At 49.7% G+C, this 14,811-nt stretch overlaps 1 protein-coding gene and 1 long non-coding RNA gene across 2 annotated transcripts in view; both read right to left on the bottom strand.

Moving 5' to 3' along the window:
* Positions 1-2,219: 2,219 nt before the first annotated feature.
* CYHR1 (cysteine/histidine-rich 1) overlaps positions 2,220-14,811 on the bottom strand; it is a 28,627-nt gene continuing 16,035 nt past the window's right edge. Inside the window, exons 3-5 of the mRNA XM_015422822.1 lie at positions 11,868-12,106; positions 6,908-7,119; positions 2,220-3,929 (exon numbers count right to left, since the gene is read on the bottom strand). Of these exons, the coding sequence (XP_015278308.1) occupies positions 3,538-3,929; positions 6,908-7,119; positions 11,868-12,106 (843 nt within the window). The 3' untranslated portion in view covers positions 2,220-3,537. The remainder of the gene's footprint in view (positions 3,930-6,907; positions 7,120-11,867; positions 12,107-14,811) is intronic.
* LOC107120179 lies at positions 5,172-6,533 on the bottom strand. The gene is made up of 3 exons (XR_001482819.1): positions 5,995-6,533; positions 5,650-5,827; positions 5,172-5,246 (listed from the first exon to the last, which is right to left on the bottom strand). It is a non-coding gene; the product is annotated as an uncharacterized LOC107120179 (long non-coding RNA).

The following is a 14,811-nucleotide window of genomic DNA, read 5'->3' as shown; positions in this document are numbered from 1 at the left end:
CAGATGAGAAACCCTACAGCAACTGCTACGGGGCACCAACAGCCCGGCTTCCTGGGGTGTTTCTAGGCAGGACGGAACGGTAGGCGGCTGTTTTAGAGGGAGGGGGAGGGGGAGGGAACCGTTAGCATCAAGCATGCCCAATCGGTCGGCTCTAGGACAGAGTTAAAAATACTAAGGTATCTTCCCCAGCCAGAACCTCACACAGAGTTCAGCTCTGCTCACCGTGTTTTGATGCCACAGGAACAAACTCTTCCAAAACTGACAGGAGGGCACCCCCCCACACCCCTTGCCACTGGTGTTCATCTAGTAGGAGTCCTGGTTCCTTGGAAACCACTCGCCCCCTGCTAAGGCAGGAGAGGGTCTGTCTTCTCCCCTTCCACCCAGTTTGTTCAAGAGGGAGCTGCAGGCCCGGAGGCCGCAATGCTGGCTCTAGCAACCTCTGCACACGACGCAGTCCCCGGAACAGGAGGGAGCAGCATGCATGTCCACCCACACCATCTGTGAGCAAGACAGCAGCTGGGGCTTGGCTGAAAACACCTTCCTTTGATTAAGCAGCCCAGTATCAGCACCGTCAGCACCACGGGACACATGCCCCGAGATGCTCATACAAACATCGGTGGGGGCCTCCATGCGGGCATCCGGGGAACTCTGCTCGCTCCCAGGGAACGTAGTTTTGGGGTCTGGGATCAAGAGGCCTTCCCCAGCTGCACTGGGGCAGGGGCAGAGCTTTTTAGCAGCCCTCCCTAGACCAGCAGCAGGTAAAGGCAGTCCAACGAGGCCCGGCAGCTTCCCTTTTACCCATACGCCCTCAGCCACTCTTACGCAAAGGGCAGGTGAACTCTGAAGAGAGTTCTCGGAACTTTCACGCAGAGCCTGGCCGACGGCTAGCCTCGGCGTCATCTGTCCACGCACGCTAAAGAGAGATGTTTGGTTTGTACGATGCAGAAACACGGGAGGGTCCTTCTGGGGTCCAATCTACAGGTGCCTGGCCACAGCCAGATGTGCTCTGATTTAAGGCCAAAGTGAGATTCTAGTACGGCTGTGCAGCCAGCTCTTGCACCTCCGGAAAGAGCGCTCTCCCACCTACCCACGTTGCAACGGCCTGCAAGGGTCGTCCCCCCCCCCAGTGTGCACATCTGACCTTCACCCTGGGGATGGCACACACCTTGGTTCCAAACACGAAAGCCAAAGTCGGCTCTAGTTTGAGTTCCCAAATATAAAGGCGGCAGATCGCCACATGCACGAAGGGGCACGGGGGCCCAGCCGTTCTTGCTCTGTGACCATGTGCTGCCCTCCAGAGCCCCCATCTGAAGACCTCTCCCGTAAGCCGCACGTTACGAGGTAGTGCCTTCTACAAGGAGGGACAGCCTGTCTTCGTGGTGCCTCGAGAACGAGTCCTTGCTCCAGTCACAGTGACTAAGGACACCCACTGTGTGGGACGGTCAGACGGTACACTTACTTGTGGCCTCAACAACCCTGGTACAATAACCAGCCGCGTCTAGACCGCCAAACCTGAACTACGGCCCTGTCGACACTGACCGAGGGGACAAACACCCCCCCCCCGGTCATTTCTGAAGGAAGAGTCACGGCAGGCTAGGAAATGGCGACTCTGGAACACAGGGCGGTTCTGACCCACACACCCCGGAACAACCCATTTATCCTGCTTCCAAGAGCAGCAACCGCATCCCCGAGTTTCCGAGGTATCTGGAAGGGCTTGAAGGTTGGTTGCCGAAGCTGAGCCCTCTGCAGAACCCAAGAGGATGACAACAGCCGAGACAACCCCATTTGCTCTCTTGGGAACAAGTCCCCAGCCACCAGCATCCAGCCAGCCCCCCCCCCCAGCCAGGGAGGGTGGACCACCAGACAGTCGTGCTGCCCTGAGACCACCCAAGCAGGGACGTCTCCACCGAGACCCCCGGCAGAACACCCCGACTCGACAGATGACAAGTCATGCAGGGCTTGTCCGCAAGGGGTGGACTACAACCGCTTCCTGACCACACCTGGTGATTATGGGGGTCTTGAAGGGAAGGGGGGGGAGAGATATGAAAGCTAGGGGGAGCAGAAACTGTTTTCATTTACCATTAATGGCACAAGTCCCGGTCAAGGCAGCACATGCAACAGGTTCTCGAAAGATCTGTACAGAAAACACACACCTGATCCAGTTAGTCCATACAAAGTGTTAACTGCCAAATGTAGCTTCCTTTTTAAAAAAGCGGGGGGGGGGGGGGGAGAGAGGAAGAAAAATCACCTTGAATGCAAAATCTTAACATACAAGTTTCCATGATATAGAGTTCATCGACCACCAACTCCCCCACAGTTTAAAATACTTTTAAGAGCATGGAGCAAAATATCCCTGTAGATCTCATTGAAATTTGGTGAATGGCCCCACACAATCCCCATCCATAAACCTGCTATATATACTTTACATACATAAAATCACATTGTAAAATTGCATAATTACTATAAGAGCCTGTTAACGCATTTGCACAAGGGAGGGGGGGGGGAGGAAGGATTTTCAAAGTATCGGGAAAGCTCCCAAGACAGACAGAATTATCACCCTGCATTCCGAGAAGTCTGCACTCGATTGGGTCAGTTCTAGAGAGGTCCCTTAAGTCTGTCGCATCTCACACGCTGGTTGGTGGAGGCAGGGGACGGGGAGAGCAGGATGACAAAGGGCAAAATCGAGGACCAGAGTGTGTGTGTGGGGGGGAGGGATCTGGGCCCGCATTTTGTGAATTGCGATACAAGCAGTGTTGAGGGCGCAGCGTTTTAGAGAGACCAGCAGGAAGGAAAGATTAGCAATCGTTGTTATTAACCTTCCATCATTCCCACTTCCTATCACCTGCTTCCGCACGTTAAGTGCATCAGTATGCAGCGGCGACAGAAAGCTGGGAGGGGGAATTATTTGGACGGCGGCAGGGCCTTGTTAACGCGCTCGTGCCGTGAAGCGCTTGGGACGTGTCTTCCTCCCTCTCCGTAAAGTTCCTACTCTTGGAATGTGGCATATTTCAGCCCAACTGGAAGCAGCCCCCTTTGCTTGGGGGTCCCTGAAGGTGTCTACTGAAGAAGCCCACATTTGCTTTATCCCAATAATAAAATGAACCTTAAGACCTACCCAGTAACACCCGCTACTTTGGAAACAGAATGTTACCCACTGAGGCACGACAGGAAATCTTACCCCCAACCATGCTGACAATATTCTGTCGGAGATCACACACACGACCATGACACAAATGCAGCCTTTTTTCACAATGTATTAACCAGTGTTGCTTTCCCTCCTGACACACTCGGGGCCTCCACGGTGCCCTGAGTCAAGCTGGTTCCCTGCTCGATGGAGACACAAGGCAGCGACCGCTCAGGGCCGCTGGTACACCACACATGCAGAAAACGTTCTCTTTAAAAATAATCGGATAATTGTGGATTCACGAAAAGGGGGCCGAGGCAGCCGTACGAGGTAACTCTGGTTCAGTGGTGCGCTCTCTCTCTCTCTCTCGCTCTCTCTCGGTCACTCCTGAAAGGTCTGAGCTTTTGCTATGCTTACTTCTGTATCTGGAATATAAAGAGACGCAGGTTGATGTTCTTGGCTGCCAGCAATTTATTACATTCCACGGAGTCTATGATGGGGAGCGGCACGTAGTCTGTCTCGTTGTTCTCGTTGGTAAAGACAAAGTGATAGATCACGGGGTTGATTTTCACGTCGTCGTAAGGACCCTTGAGCAGCAGGAACGAGCACTCCATGGGGGAGTTGATCTTGCTCTTGAGGATCAGCTGGAAGGACAGGGTCCGCTTACACGAGAGGTTGGGGTTGCGCTCCGAGTCGTTCACCCGGGCCTTCAGCACCCAGGTCTGGTTCAGCACCGTGAACCTCGGAGTTTCGTAATAGAGGCGTGTGATGAAGTCATCTGTTCGGTAAGGACGGAACTGAACCTCTGCAAAAGAACGAAAGAGAAGGGGGCGGAAGAAAGGGGGGAGCCGTTAGAACCAGAGCAGCCGGCAGCAGGGAAAATCAAAACTCACGTTACCTGTTAGCTACTGTGTGGGGCCTTCTTTGCCAGGACGTAAGGAGACAACAAGGGTGAGAGTAGCCATTCAGAGCTAGTTAAGGGCGGAAGCAACGGGGCTTCTCGGGGGAAGAGGGAGCAGGGAAGAGGAGAAGAGGAAATAAAAACATCAATGCATCTCATCATTTTATCACAGTTGAATCATTGCTAAAGCTTTCGTGGAGAGGAAGCAGCAGCGGTGAACACACACCCCACTGCAATGGTGCACGCCCCCTCTGACACGGTCAGTGCCCTCGGCAAGGAGGCAGAAGGCTGCCGTGGTGGAGCAAGTGACCAGCCAGGGGATCGAAGCTTCGTGAGGATTTCAGTCCCGCACTTATTCGTCCGGAGGGAGGAGGAAGCGTTTTCTCATCACCGAAAGCTCTCCAGGCGTCTTCCGTCCTGCTCCTTTGTCGCCTCGGTGGTACCACAGAGCGCTATGCTGGATCTCTTTATCACGCCACCAAACTGAAGACCGCCATGAGCCACCACACCACAGCTCTGACATTCAAGCTCCTGATGCGTCCAGACTTTCCAGTTTTTTTGGGGGGGGCCTCTTGAGAACCTGCTTAAGACCCCTTGGGACACTTTGATCATTACCAGGAAGTAGGAACACAATAATTCAGCATTGCAGGGGTAAAGGCAGCTGGTTTTGAGTACATTACCGGTGTCCACACCCAGATACAGATGCATAAAACCAAGCCAGACAATACAATTCATGTAACATTGCACTTTTATTTTATTGGCATGAACAATACAGATCTGCGATTTCGCAAGGCACAATTACGTACCACCACAATTCAAAAATAAGAAACAGGGCAAGGGGAAAAAAATATCTTCACGTTTTGTGTTTTGTTTTTCACAGAGTGCAGAAAATCCTGGGGTTAGATACATAAAGACAAAGAACAGTACACTGAATCATTTTTGAGGCTCTGTCCAATTTTTAGACCCAAATGTTTTTACCAGAGTCCACTGTCCATCTGTCAAAAACCCTTCTCCGGTAGAGTCCAAAGTGCAAGGAGGTATTTTTGTTTTGTTCAAGTTTATCAACATGGCCAGTTCAGTGTGGTTTTTTTGTTTAAAGTCTTTGGTGTACAAAACCCACGGAATCTCACAGCACAAGTTCTGGGACTGGGAACCTCTGTGTACATATTTGCATTCTTCGATGCTTCCAGGGGACCATTAAGGAAGGCACGGCAGCGACACCTGGACAAAGGAGGCGACGGAGTTATTCAAGCCACACAACCAGCCCGACTCAGCGTTTCTGATTGCTCCGGGTCAAGCAGCAAGCGCCTCTCTGGCTAGAGGCCATCTCTCTCACTCTTTTTTTTTTTTTAGAGCAGAGGGAGGATCTCTGCCCTCTTCTCTCACAGGCAGAGGCACCCCGGTGTTCAAGAACACCGGACAGGGGGAAAGCCGCCCCCCTGCAACCACCGTCAACCTGTGCAGGCTGAACCCCCACGCCACCCTACTCCCCTGGCTCCTCGGCAGAGAGCCACTTTCACACGGCATTCGGATCTGCCAGCCCAGTTCCAGCTGCTTTACTGGGTGCCCAGCTGGGAGCAGTGGACTTTTCAGCAGGGAGGTAGCCAACACCTTGCTTCATCACCTGAGCTCTGGTGTTCCTGAGCTCCGGGCTCAATCAGACTCCACTTTGCTTTCTAAGAGCTAAGCACCTCCGCTAACTCAGCTCAGACTGGCCACAATCCCTTCGGGCTCCAGCATCCGCTTGGCCAAACGCAGAATTCAGGACAGGAGAGAGCAGATTACATCCAAGCGGTTTCTCTCTGCAGGAAAGGCGAACATTTACTGCTACAGAAAGTGGTTTCCACTACCTTTCCTCCCTCCCAACTTCAATCAACTCAGAGCCACTAAGTGTTTTTTTTCCACATGTTCTGCTGAGGGCATTTCCAAGCCCGCTTCAGGATTCATACCAATGGGGTCACAGGCTTACCTGCAAAAGTAATCCACCTCGGTTGCGTTAAATGACAGATTTGTTTCTTCCTCCACAACCCTGACTACTTTAGCTTTGTTGCTTCCACACGAGGGCGTGGGAGAGGGGGAGAGACAAGATGTTGTCACTTTGTAGTAGGTGAGGAAAACCAAGGACAGAACATACCTAACATAAGAAAACTATGGATGGCTTCAAGCTCATTGGTCAGTGGAGACAGAACCATCTACAAAAGCTGCAGAACACGTCATCTTTCACAGGAACGACTCATGAAGAGCTATACCTGAGAGCACTACCTTGCTTTTTCTCCCCCACAAGAAAAGAAAGGATTTTTCAGTATATCATTAATACAAAGCAGATGACTCGCAAAGAGCGTGTGTGAGGCCCAAACAGCAATGCTGGTCTGAATTCTCAGTCTGTGGCCTCGACTATCAGCCCATCAAATACAACTACAGCACCTTACCTGCTCTGCTAGGAAGGGTCTGTCCTTCTTCCACGCGACATCAAAGCTGCCCAGCGGACAAAACAGCAGAAGGAAGAATGCCGGAGGACCAGCCGGAGGGCCAGATCATGGGAGCTCCCCATGTGACTGCACAATCTCCCCCCCCCCCGCCTCTTTTCTTCCCAGTTCTAGAGCATCATGTGTGATATTGTAGACCCTCCCCTCCCCGCCACCCCAATCCCGCTCTTGAACCTGAACTCTCAAGCAGATGGGAGGGGCAACCGGCGCGGCTGCCCTGTCTGCTCGGCACAGCCCGGCTCTTCGGACCTAGAGGAACAATCGCTGCACGTTGCATCAGAGAGACAACGGAAACCGGGTGTGCAAAAGGGAGAGATGAGGAATTAAAACAAACATGTGACTTCAATGGCAACAGATGTTTCTGGCACACCACCTGGCCGTGTCCCCATAATTTACCTGTATAGCCAATCTTCTCGAAGCTCAGCAGGCTGAAGATGCTGTTGTACAGCTGCATCTCCTTCTTGTGAGTTTGGTCCATCTCATCCAGGATCTCCATCAGCTCATTCCCAGTCTTGGTGGGATGCGTGCACTCCGCCTCGTGGACAGTCAGCTCGTGGTAAGGACCCTGCCACGGGCACCCAATCCGCTTGTACTTGCACCGAGTGACCCTGGAGTTCGAAAGAGGAAGGCGATGCTCAATGGGCACGACGCAGAGGCCTCAGAACCGAAGTTCACCACGCAACGAACCGCGGGGCACCAAGAACACTCGTAACCAATGAGGAAGAGCCACAAACACCTCATCCCTTTCCTCCCAAGGGAGCATCTCTTCTACTGCTGGCTCTGAGCAGCCCCAGCTTCTCAGCATAGATGCTAAGGTGCCAAATATATACAACTTAACGACAAATAAAGCTCCCAAGTATTCCAATTCTTAAACAATTCTTTGTTATTTAAATGTTCTTATTAAAATCTAGAAGAGAAGAGAAGAGAAGAGAAGAGAATGACATGATTGAGGTTTATAAGATTATGCATGGGAAAGAGCAGGTAGAGAAAGAGGTACTTTTCTCCCTTTCTCACAATACAAGAACTCGTGGGCACTCCATGAAATTGCTGAGCGGTCGGGTTAGAACGGATAAGAGGAAGTACTTCTTCACCCAAAGAGTGATTAACACTTGGAATTCACTGCCACAGGAAGTGGTGGCGGCTACAAGCATGGACGGCTTCAAGAGGGAATTAGATAAGCATATGGAGCAGAGGTCCATCAGTGGCTATTAGCCACAAGGTATAGATAGGGACTCTGGGGCAAGTGATGCTCTGTCATCTTGGTGCTTGGGGGGGGTCAACAGTGGGAGGGCTTCTAATGTCCTGGCCCCACTGGTGGACCTCCTGATGGCACTGGTATTTCTGGCCACTGTGGGATACAGAGTGTTGGACTGGATGGGCCTTTGGCCTGATCCAACATTGGCATCTCTTATGTTCTTATGTTCTTATGTTATTTAAATGTTCTTATTAAAATCTACTGTACAAAACGATTGGTATGCAGACAAGTTAAGAACTTGGAGGAAACTTTACGATCCCAGAAAAAACGTCACTGTTCCAAAGTGGAGAAAAGACTTCTCACTTCCAAACTGGAAAAACACAAATGCCTATGAAGCAAGTGAATCCAGTCCTTAAGACTTGAGGCAAACACTAAATGATGAGCTGCAGTCGACTCTTTCTTCAGATTTCCAATGGGTCATCGATCCCTTCATCAGGACCGCACGTCGATGGGTTCTCCCAGAAAGAAGTGCCTCCAAAAACGGCCTTGTTTTACAGCAATGGGAACTCCCTCAGAACAACGTCTCCAAGCTGCCTTATTTGTCTTTACTTGCTTAGATGAGAGAATGCCGACAGAGGCTACATGTTTTCATCGTGAATAAAGACAAATAAGGCAGTAAAGTTTCCTTCCATTTCTTAACTTGTCTGTGTACCAATTGTTTTGAATGGTAGATTTAAATAAGAACATTTAAATAACAAGAACTGTTTAAGTATTGGGATACTTGGGAGCCTTATTTGATGTTAAGTTACATATGAACTACACCAGTGTTCCCGCTGAGTTAGTGTGAGCTAGCTCACAGTTTTTTAGCCTCCGGCTCACACCTTTTTTTGTCTTAGCTCGGGAAGGACGGCTCCAGAGCAAATTCATTTCTGCAGTAGCCAAATTGCTCACTCACAGCTTTAATGCCAGGCGCTCACAAAGTAGATTTTTTGCTCACAAGACTCCACAGCTTGGAGGGAACATTGGTCTACACTATTCATCAATTTCCTTAAATTGCTGTAAGTAAAAAAGGTGCCGAACGGCAGAGCCAGGGCAGCCCAGAGTGTCCTGTCTTGCCCTCGCTCCCAAAACTCATCTGAATTCCATATCAGAAACTCAGGAAGGGCATTTATAATCATTCAATACCAGGAGTATTGTTATTGTTCTGGAGATACTGGGAAAGACTTCCACAGATATTGCCAATCCGATCTGGGAAATATCTGGCATTGTGTCGGGACAGCGATATCTGTACACCACCACCCCCAACACCCTGTGGGGTAGCTTCTATGGAAAACTGGTCTCTGTTGCGTACACATTTCTAGACAATCAGATCTGCTTTAATTCCTTTTGAGAATACCGGCAAACAATATCTTCAGGGGGGTGGGGACTTGTGGGCACTCCATGAAATTGCTGAGCAGTCAGGTTAGAACAGATAAACGGAAGTCCTTCTTCGCCCAAAGAGTGATTAACACATGGAATTCACTGCCACAAGAAATCCTGGCATTTGGAAATCCAAGTTTGTTCCCACCAAGCGCCTCTAGCACAAGGGTGTGACCATCATACAATCATGAAACGGCAGCACTGTGGGGGACCGAAAGCAGCAACTCCTTTGCTCTGCCCACGGAAAACTGTTCCTCAGATTGCAAACGGCACTCAGGCCACACCAGAAGCAATTATGGAACACATTTTAGATGCAAGAGGCCACAGGCGATGCTCCGGCAATGGTACCATCGAGTTTTCAGCCCCATTGTCAGAGCGTCGCCCAGCATCACTTCCTGGCGACGGCATGGTGCGTTACAGGGAGGAATGTTCCAGCCGGGGATCATGTGTCCCCCGCCGGATCGCGGTAGGTACTTGAGAACTCTAGGTGGGACTCACAACAACTCATCCCCTGTCACAAATTTTGTTAGTCTTTAAGATGCTCCTGGACTCTTGCTTTTTTTACTACTACAGACAGACTAACATGGCTACCCATCTTCAGTCATAATTTTACAAGCCTCATGTTCCAACACCTTTTTGGGAATAACTATGGCACTTCGTCAGAAGTCCTTTCCTATAAAGGAAGCTGTTCTAATTCCTTCTTCATTTGGCATTACTTTTGACTCAACTGTGTTCCGTGATTCTTATAGCAGAACTGCCTTGGCAGGACTAGGTCTGGAGACCCTCTCCCGTTCCCATCCCCACTCTGTCAGGAAACTTGCTGTGTGTTCCCGGGTTAGTTGCATTCTCTCAAAGGCTGCTGCGTGAGGACAAATGGGGGAAAGCTGGGAGAAAAATATGTGCCATATCGTAGCGCCTGTATAGTGCGCTTGCATTTGGAATACCGAGTCCAGATACATTTGCAAACCCTTTTCTGGAACTGAGCTATGAACATGACTTGTACAGAAATTACACCCTTTCCTCTTTAATTATCCAGTTCTAAGGGGCAGAGCTGTACAGGTACGACCAGTATGCACAGACCGGGACAAGCCCGGACCTGCTCTGCCTTATATCCCAGAGAACTTGACCTAAAAAGCAGGCTCTGCCACATGTCAGTTTCACACCCACAGTCTCTTGTTCAGGGTCAGCTCTGCTCCCCGCACTTCTCAAGGCCGGCACACACTCCAGCTCTACTCAGAGGTAATCACCAACCAGTTTGCTGTTGCAAGAACAAGACCTGCAGGGATACAGGCCTGTGCACTCCGTTCTCGTCATTGCACACAGCTTGGTTTGGGCCCAACAAACCAACTGTGGTTTGTTTTCTCACCTAGGAAGCAGGACGCCAAACCAAGGTTAAATGATGGGTTGGAATCCCGGTTTCATCCAACCTGAATGCCGTGACAGACTGTGGCTTATTCCCACAAAGAAAGCGGAGAAGCACAGGATCCCAAACACTGCTAAAGCTTGTCCCCTTGATGGCAAGCAAGTTTGCTGTGCTGCATTAGACAGGGCAAGTTTTGTTAGCAACTCAAACCTTTTGGCTGTGTTTCTGAGAAAGACCCTGCTGTCCCCTTTAGGGGAATGGGTGGCTCATGATGGGAAAAACTGATATTCCAATGTTATTATTTATTTGTTTGGTGTCGTGGTTAAGTGCGCGGACTCTAATCTGGGAGAACCGGGTTGGTTTCCCCTCTCCTCCACTTGCACCTGGCTGGATGGCCTTGGGCAAGCCGTAGTTCTGACAAGAGCTGTCCTTGAAAAAGAACAGTTTCTGTCGAGAGCTCTCTCAGCCCCACCTCCCTCACAGGGTGTCTGTTGTGGGGAGGGGAAGGGAAAGGAGTTTGTAAGCCGCCCTGAGACACCTTCGGGTAGTGAAGGGCGGGGCATAAATCCAATCTCTTCTCTTCTTGTTGTTTGTTTAATTTATATCCTGCCCTCCCTGCCTGGGCAGGCTCAGGGCAGCTTACAGGTTTATATATGTGTGTGTGTGTGTGTGTGTGTATACACACACACATACAGGTTTTTTTATACACACACACACACAAATGGCAGTTAAAACACAATATTTAAATAAATAAAACCACAACATATAACATCATAGGTGACAGTAACATAGACGTCAGTAAGTGCTAATGAGTGATGGCGGTATGCTCTCAGCATCCAGACGGTCAGCTACCAGCACAGTCTGGGTTCCCGCTAGGCTATTGGGTATTAATTGGTGCTGACATTAGGGGCCAGGGCCATTACACTAGGAGGTGGCAGCCCCTAATTGAAAGCCTGGCGGAAGAGCTCTGTTTTACAGGCCCTGCGGAACTGTAGAAGGTCCCGCAGGGCCCTGATGTCATCCGGGAAGCTCATTCCACCAGTACGGGGCCGCCACAGAGAAGGCCCTGGCCCTCGTCACCGCTAGCCTGGCTTCTTTATCCCCCCCCCCCATAATACTTAAGGTCCTATTCCTCTTTAACCTTGTTAGTGGTGACAGCCATTGACACAGTGTGGATAGAAGGTAGATTAAAGAGCAATGGTGGATTGGAGCAACCAGAATCCCACCTAAGTCGGTGCGCCAAGGGACCCTCTCGGGGGGTACGAGCACGGTCCCCTACAATGCTCCCCAGGCCTGCCCGGCCCACCCCACCAGCGTGATGGCAAGTCACAGAAGATGGTCTCAGAGCCAAAAGCGGCACCTCAAGAGGGAGTGTTTACCTGTCCTGGCATTCTTCTTTCTGGTGTCTCTCCAGCAGGGAGCGGGGGAACTGCCGCATGCAAAAGCCACACTCTGACGGCAGCTCGCTCACCGCTTTCTCCACGGCCAGGTTCCGGCAGCACAGGCTCTTGCTGATCTCGCAGCGGCAATTGGGACACGTCGCCTGCTCCTCCTTCAGCCGGGCGTCTGCCAGCAGGTGGATGAAACACCCAGCACACATCAAGTGGCCATTTGTGCACTGCGGGAAAAGGGGGAAATCAGAACTTCAGAAGCTTTTTAAAAAGGGACGTGGGTTTGAATTTTCGCTCGCCAGCTGGATTGGCATTTCTAATCCTTCCTTGGAAAGAAGGGAGCTGCTGACATGAGACTTCCCATCAAGATGCTGGAAAGCTCTGTACCTCTGACTTATCAGGATCTATGGCTTAAAGAGTGTATACACGTCCTATCAGAAGATTCTTGGAACCAAACCTGGTCCTCCTCTCCATGCCACTCTAAAATAACAGCTGTTAAGCTTCAATCCTTCAAAATACTGGCACACTGGCATCTCACACCACATCAACTAACCCACCTAAACCCTTCATATAGCCCAAAGTGCTGGAAAAAATGTGGCGAGGTGGGGAATTATTTGCATTGCTTGGTCTTTTGCCCCGAAATCCTTCCTTTCTGGATTGCTGTTCTGAATCAAATCAATCGTACCCATAGACATTTCTCCCACACCAGAAGATCTGTTTTTGAATGGATGGGCTGATAACTCTGCCTCAGTTTCTGAAATAGAAAGGGTCTCTAGGATGCTTTTTGCAGCCAAAATTGTCACTGCCACGTACTGGAAAACGATGATGGCACCCACGCTTTCATAATGGCATAAAAAGTTGTGGAATATATATATCATGGCAAAACTCTCGGATAATCTTATGCATTTTGATAAGTTCCCTATCACTTCTACCTTTGTTCCAACTTGGTTTCCTATTTTGGCATACCTTGCCGCTCAACAAGACACTCCCAAAGTAATGGACGATCTATGGTTGTGGTAATGTTGTGCAATGTGATCTTGATTGCTACTACTGTGTTCGCTCTTATATGTCATGTCTGTGTTTAATTTATGGATGGTGCCTTTTCTTTTTATTTATTTATTTATTTTATTATTCTTTAAATAAGGTATTTGTTGTATTGAACCTCAGAGTACACAATATCTTGTTGGTTTACTACTCTGTTTTTGTATTGCTCTTGCATATTGAATATTGATGAGTTTACAATGTTATTATTGCCAAAATTTCAATAAACTTTATTATACAACAAATTTCAAAACTTTCTTTGCTCCACAGAGTCCTTTGCTGAATTCCTGGCTTGTTCAACTACTCATGAAGAAATTACAAAGTGTTATCCAGAAAGGAAAGAGCTGCCATCTTTAACAAGAGGCAAGCAACTCACAAGGCAGCCCTCCTTCCCTGTGTGAGCAATCATATCCCCATGCTTCAATCTTTGCAAACGCAAAAGAGTCAAGAGCTAAACTGTCCCAGTGTGTGAGCTTAAAGAACATTCTGTTTCAGACATTGAAGGACCCCGAGTTTTGTTCTCGGCCAATTTCAAAAGTAAAAGATCCAAGAGTTATTTTGCTGCACAATGACCAAGCACATCTGTGGTCTAACAGCAACTGATGCGATCTTCACACTTTCGAATCCAACAGGTACAATTTAATTAAAATCCCCAAGCACACAGTTGGGAATACTACGAGACGCATCTACATCAGAAGTGCAACAACCCACATCTGAAACCCTTTTAAGGGATGAACTACGGCCATCCAGCCAGGTGCAAGTGGAGGAGTGGGGAATCAAACCAGGTTCTCCCAGATGAGAGTCCGCGCACTTAACCACTACACCAAACTGGCTCTCCTATGGGCATGCCTGGTACTTCACAGGACTGGTTGCCACAGAATTTTTCACATCAGGGCTAGCACTCCCTTTGGTCACAAGCATTTTTGTCTACTAAACATATAAAGATACCCTTAAAAAAAAACAAAAAACCCTGACGCAGGGTAAACACAGTGCAACATTTTCCACTCAAATCAAGAGGAGTAAATTTTCCCCTTTGACCAAACCAGCCAGAACGATGCATATCCCGGCTGCTTGCTAGAATTTTAACCTGCACTGCCCTTCCTTGGTAGCACGTCTTTCTGTTCCCCTCACCCCAAACACGAAGACTGATAGACTGAAAAAACTACACCGCCACTCCCCAGGTATTACAGGCATTGTACCATTCTCCATTAGCGCAAATGCAAGCTTTGTGTTACCGTTTCATAGAATCATAGAATCACAGGAGCCACACAGGCCATCTACTCCAACCCCCTGCTCAGTGCAGGATCACCACAGAACATCCCTGACAAGTGTCTGTCCGGCCGCTGCTTAAAGACGGCCAGCGAGAGGGGAGCTCACCACCACCTCCCTAGGCAGCAGATTCCACTGTTACCCTAGTTTCATAGAATAGAATCATGGAATGTTAAGAGCTGGAAGGGACCTTGCAGGCGATCGAGTCCAACCCCCTGCACGCTGCAGGAGCAGAGCCGAAAGAGAGCCCCAGGTCAGATCTTCAGCCTTGTTCAGCAAAAGCCACCACTGCATTCTGATAGCCCACCCATGAGATCAGGAGGACCTTGGCTGCTTCCATTTTTTAAGAAGTATAGCTACCTCCTCTCTCTCCGCACCCAAACAGTCCGAGAGGTGCCACAGCAACCCATGCTTCACTGAGATGAGCATGTGAACATCTGAAGAGCCCTGCTGGCTCAGACCAGTGGACCATCTAGTCCAGCATCCTCTCTCATACAGTGGCCAGCCAGTTCTTCTGGAGGGCCAGCAACAGGGCACAGAGGCTGAGGCCTTTCCCTGATAAGAACATCAGAAGAGCCCTGCTGGATCAGACCAGTCCAGCCTCCCGTCTCACACAGTGGCC

This window comes from Gekko japonicus, unplaced genomic scaffold (genome assembly GCF_001447785.1).
Source record: "Gekko japonicus isolate JY-2015 unplaced genomic scaffold, Gekko_japonicus_V1.1 scaffold4406, whole genome shotgun sequence".
Lineage (NCBI taxonomy): Eukaryota > Metazoa > Chordata > Lepidosauria > Squamata > Gekkonidae > Gekko > Gekko japonicus.
This window is presented reverse-complemented; position numbering and strand designations above follow the sequence as displayed.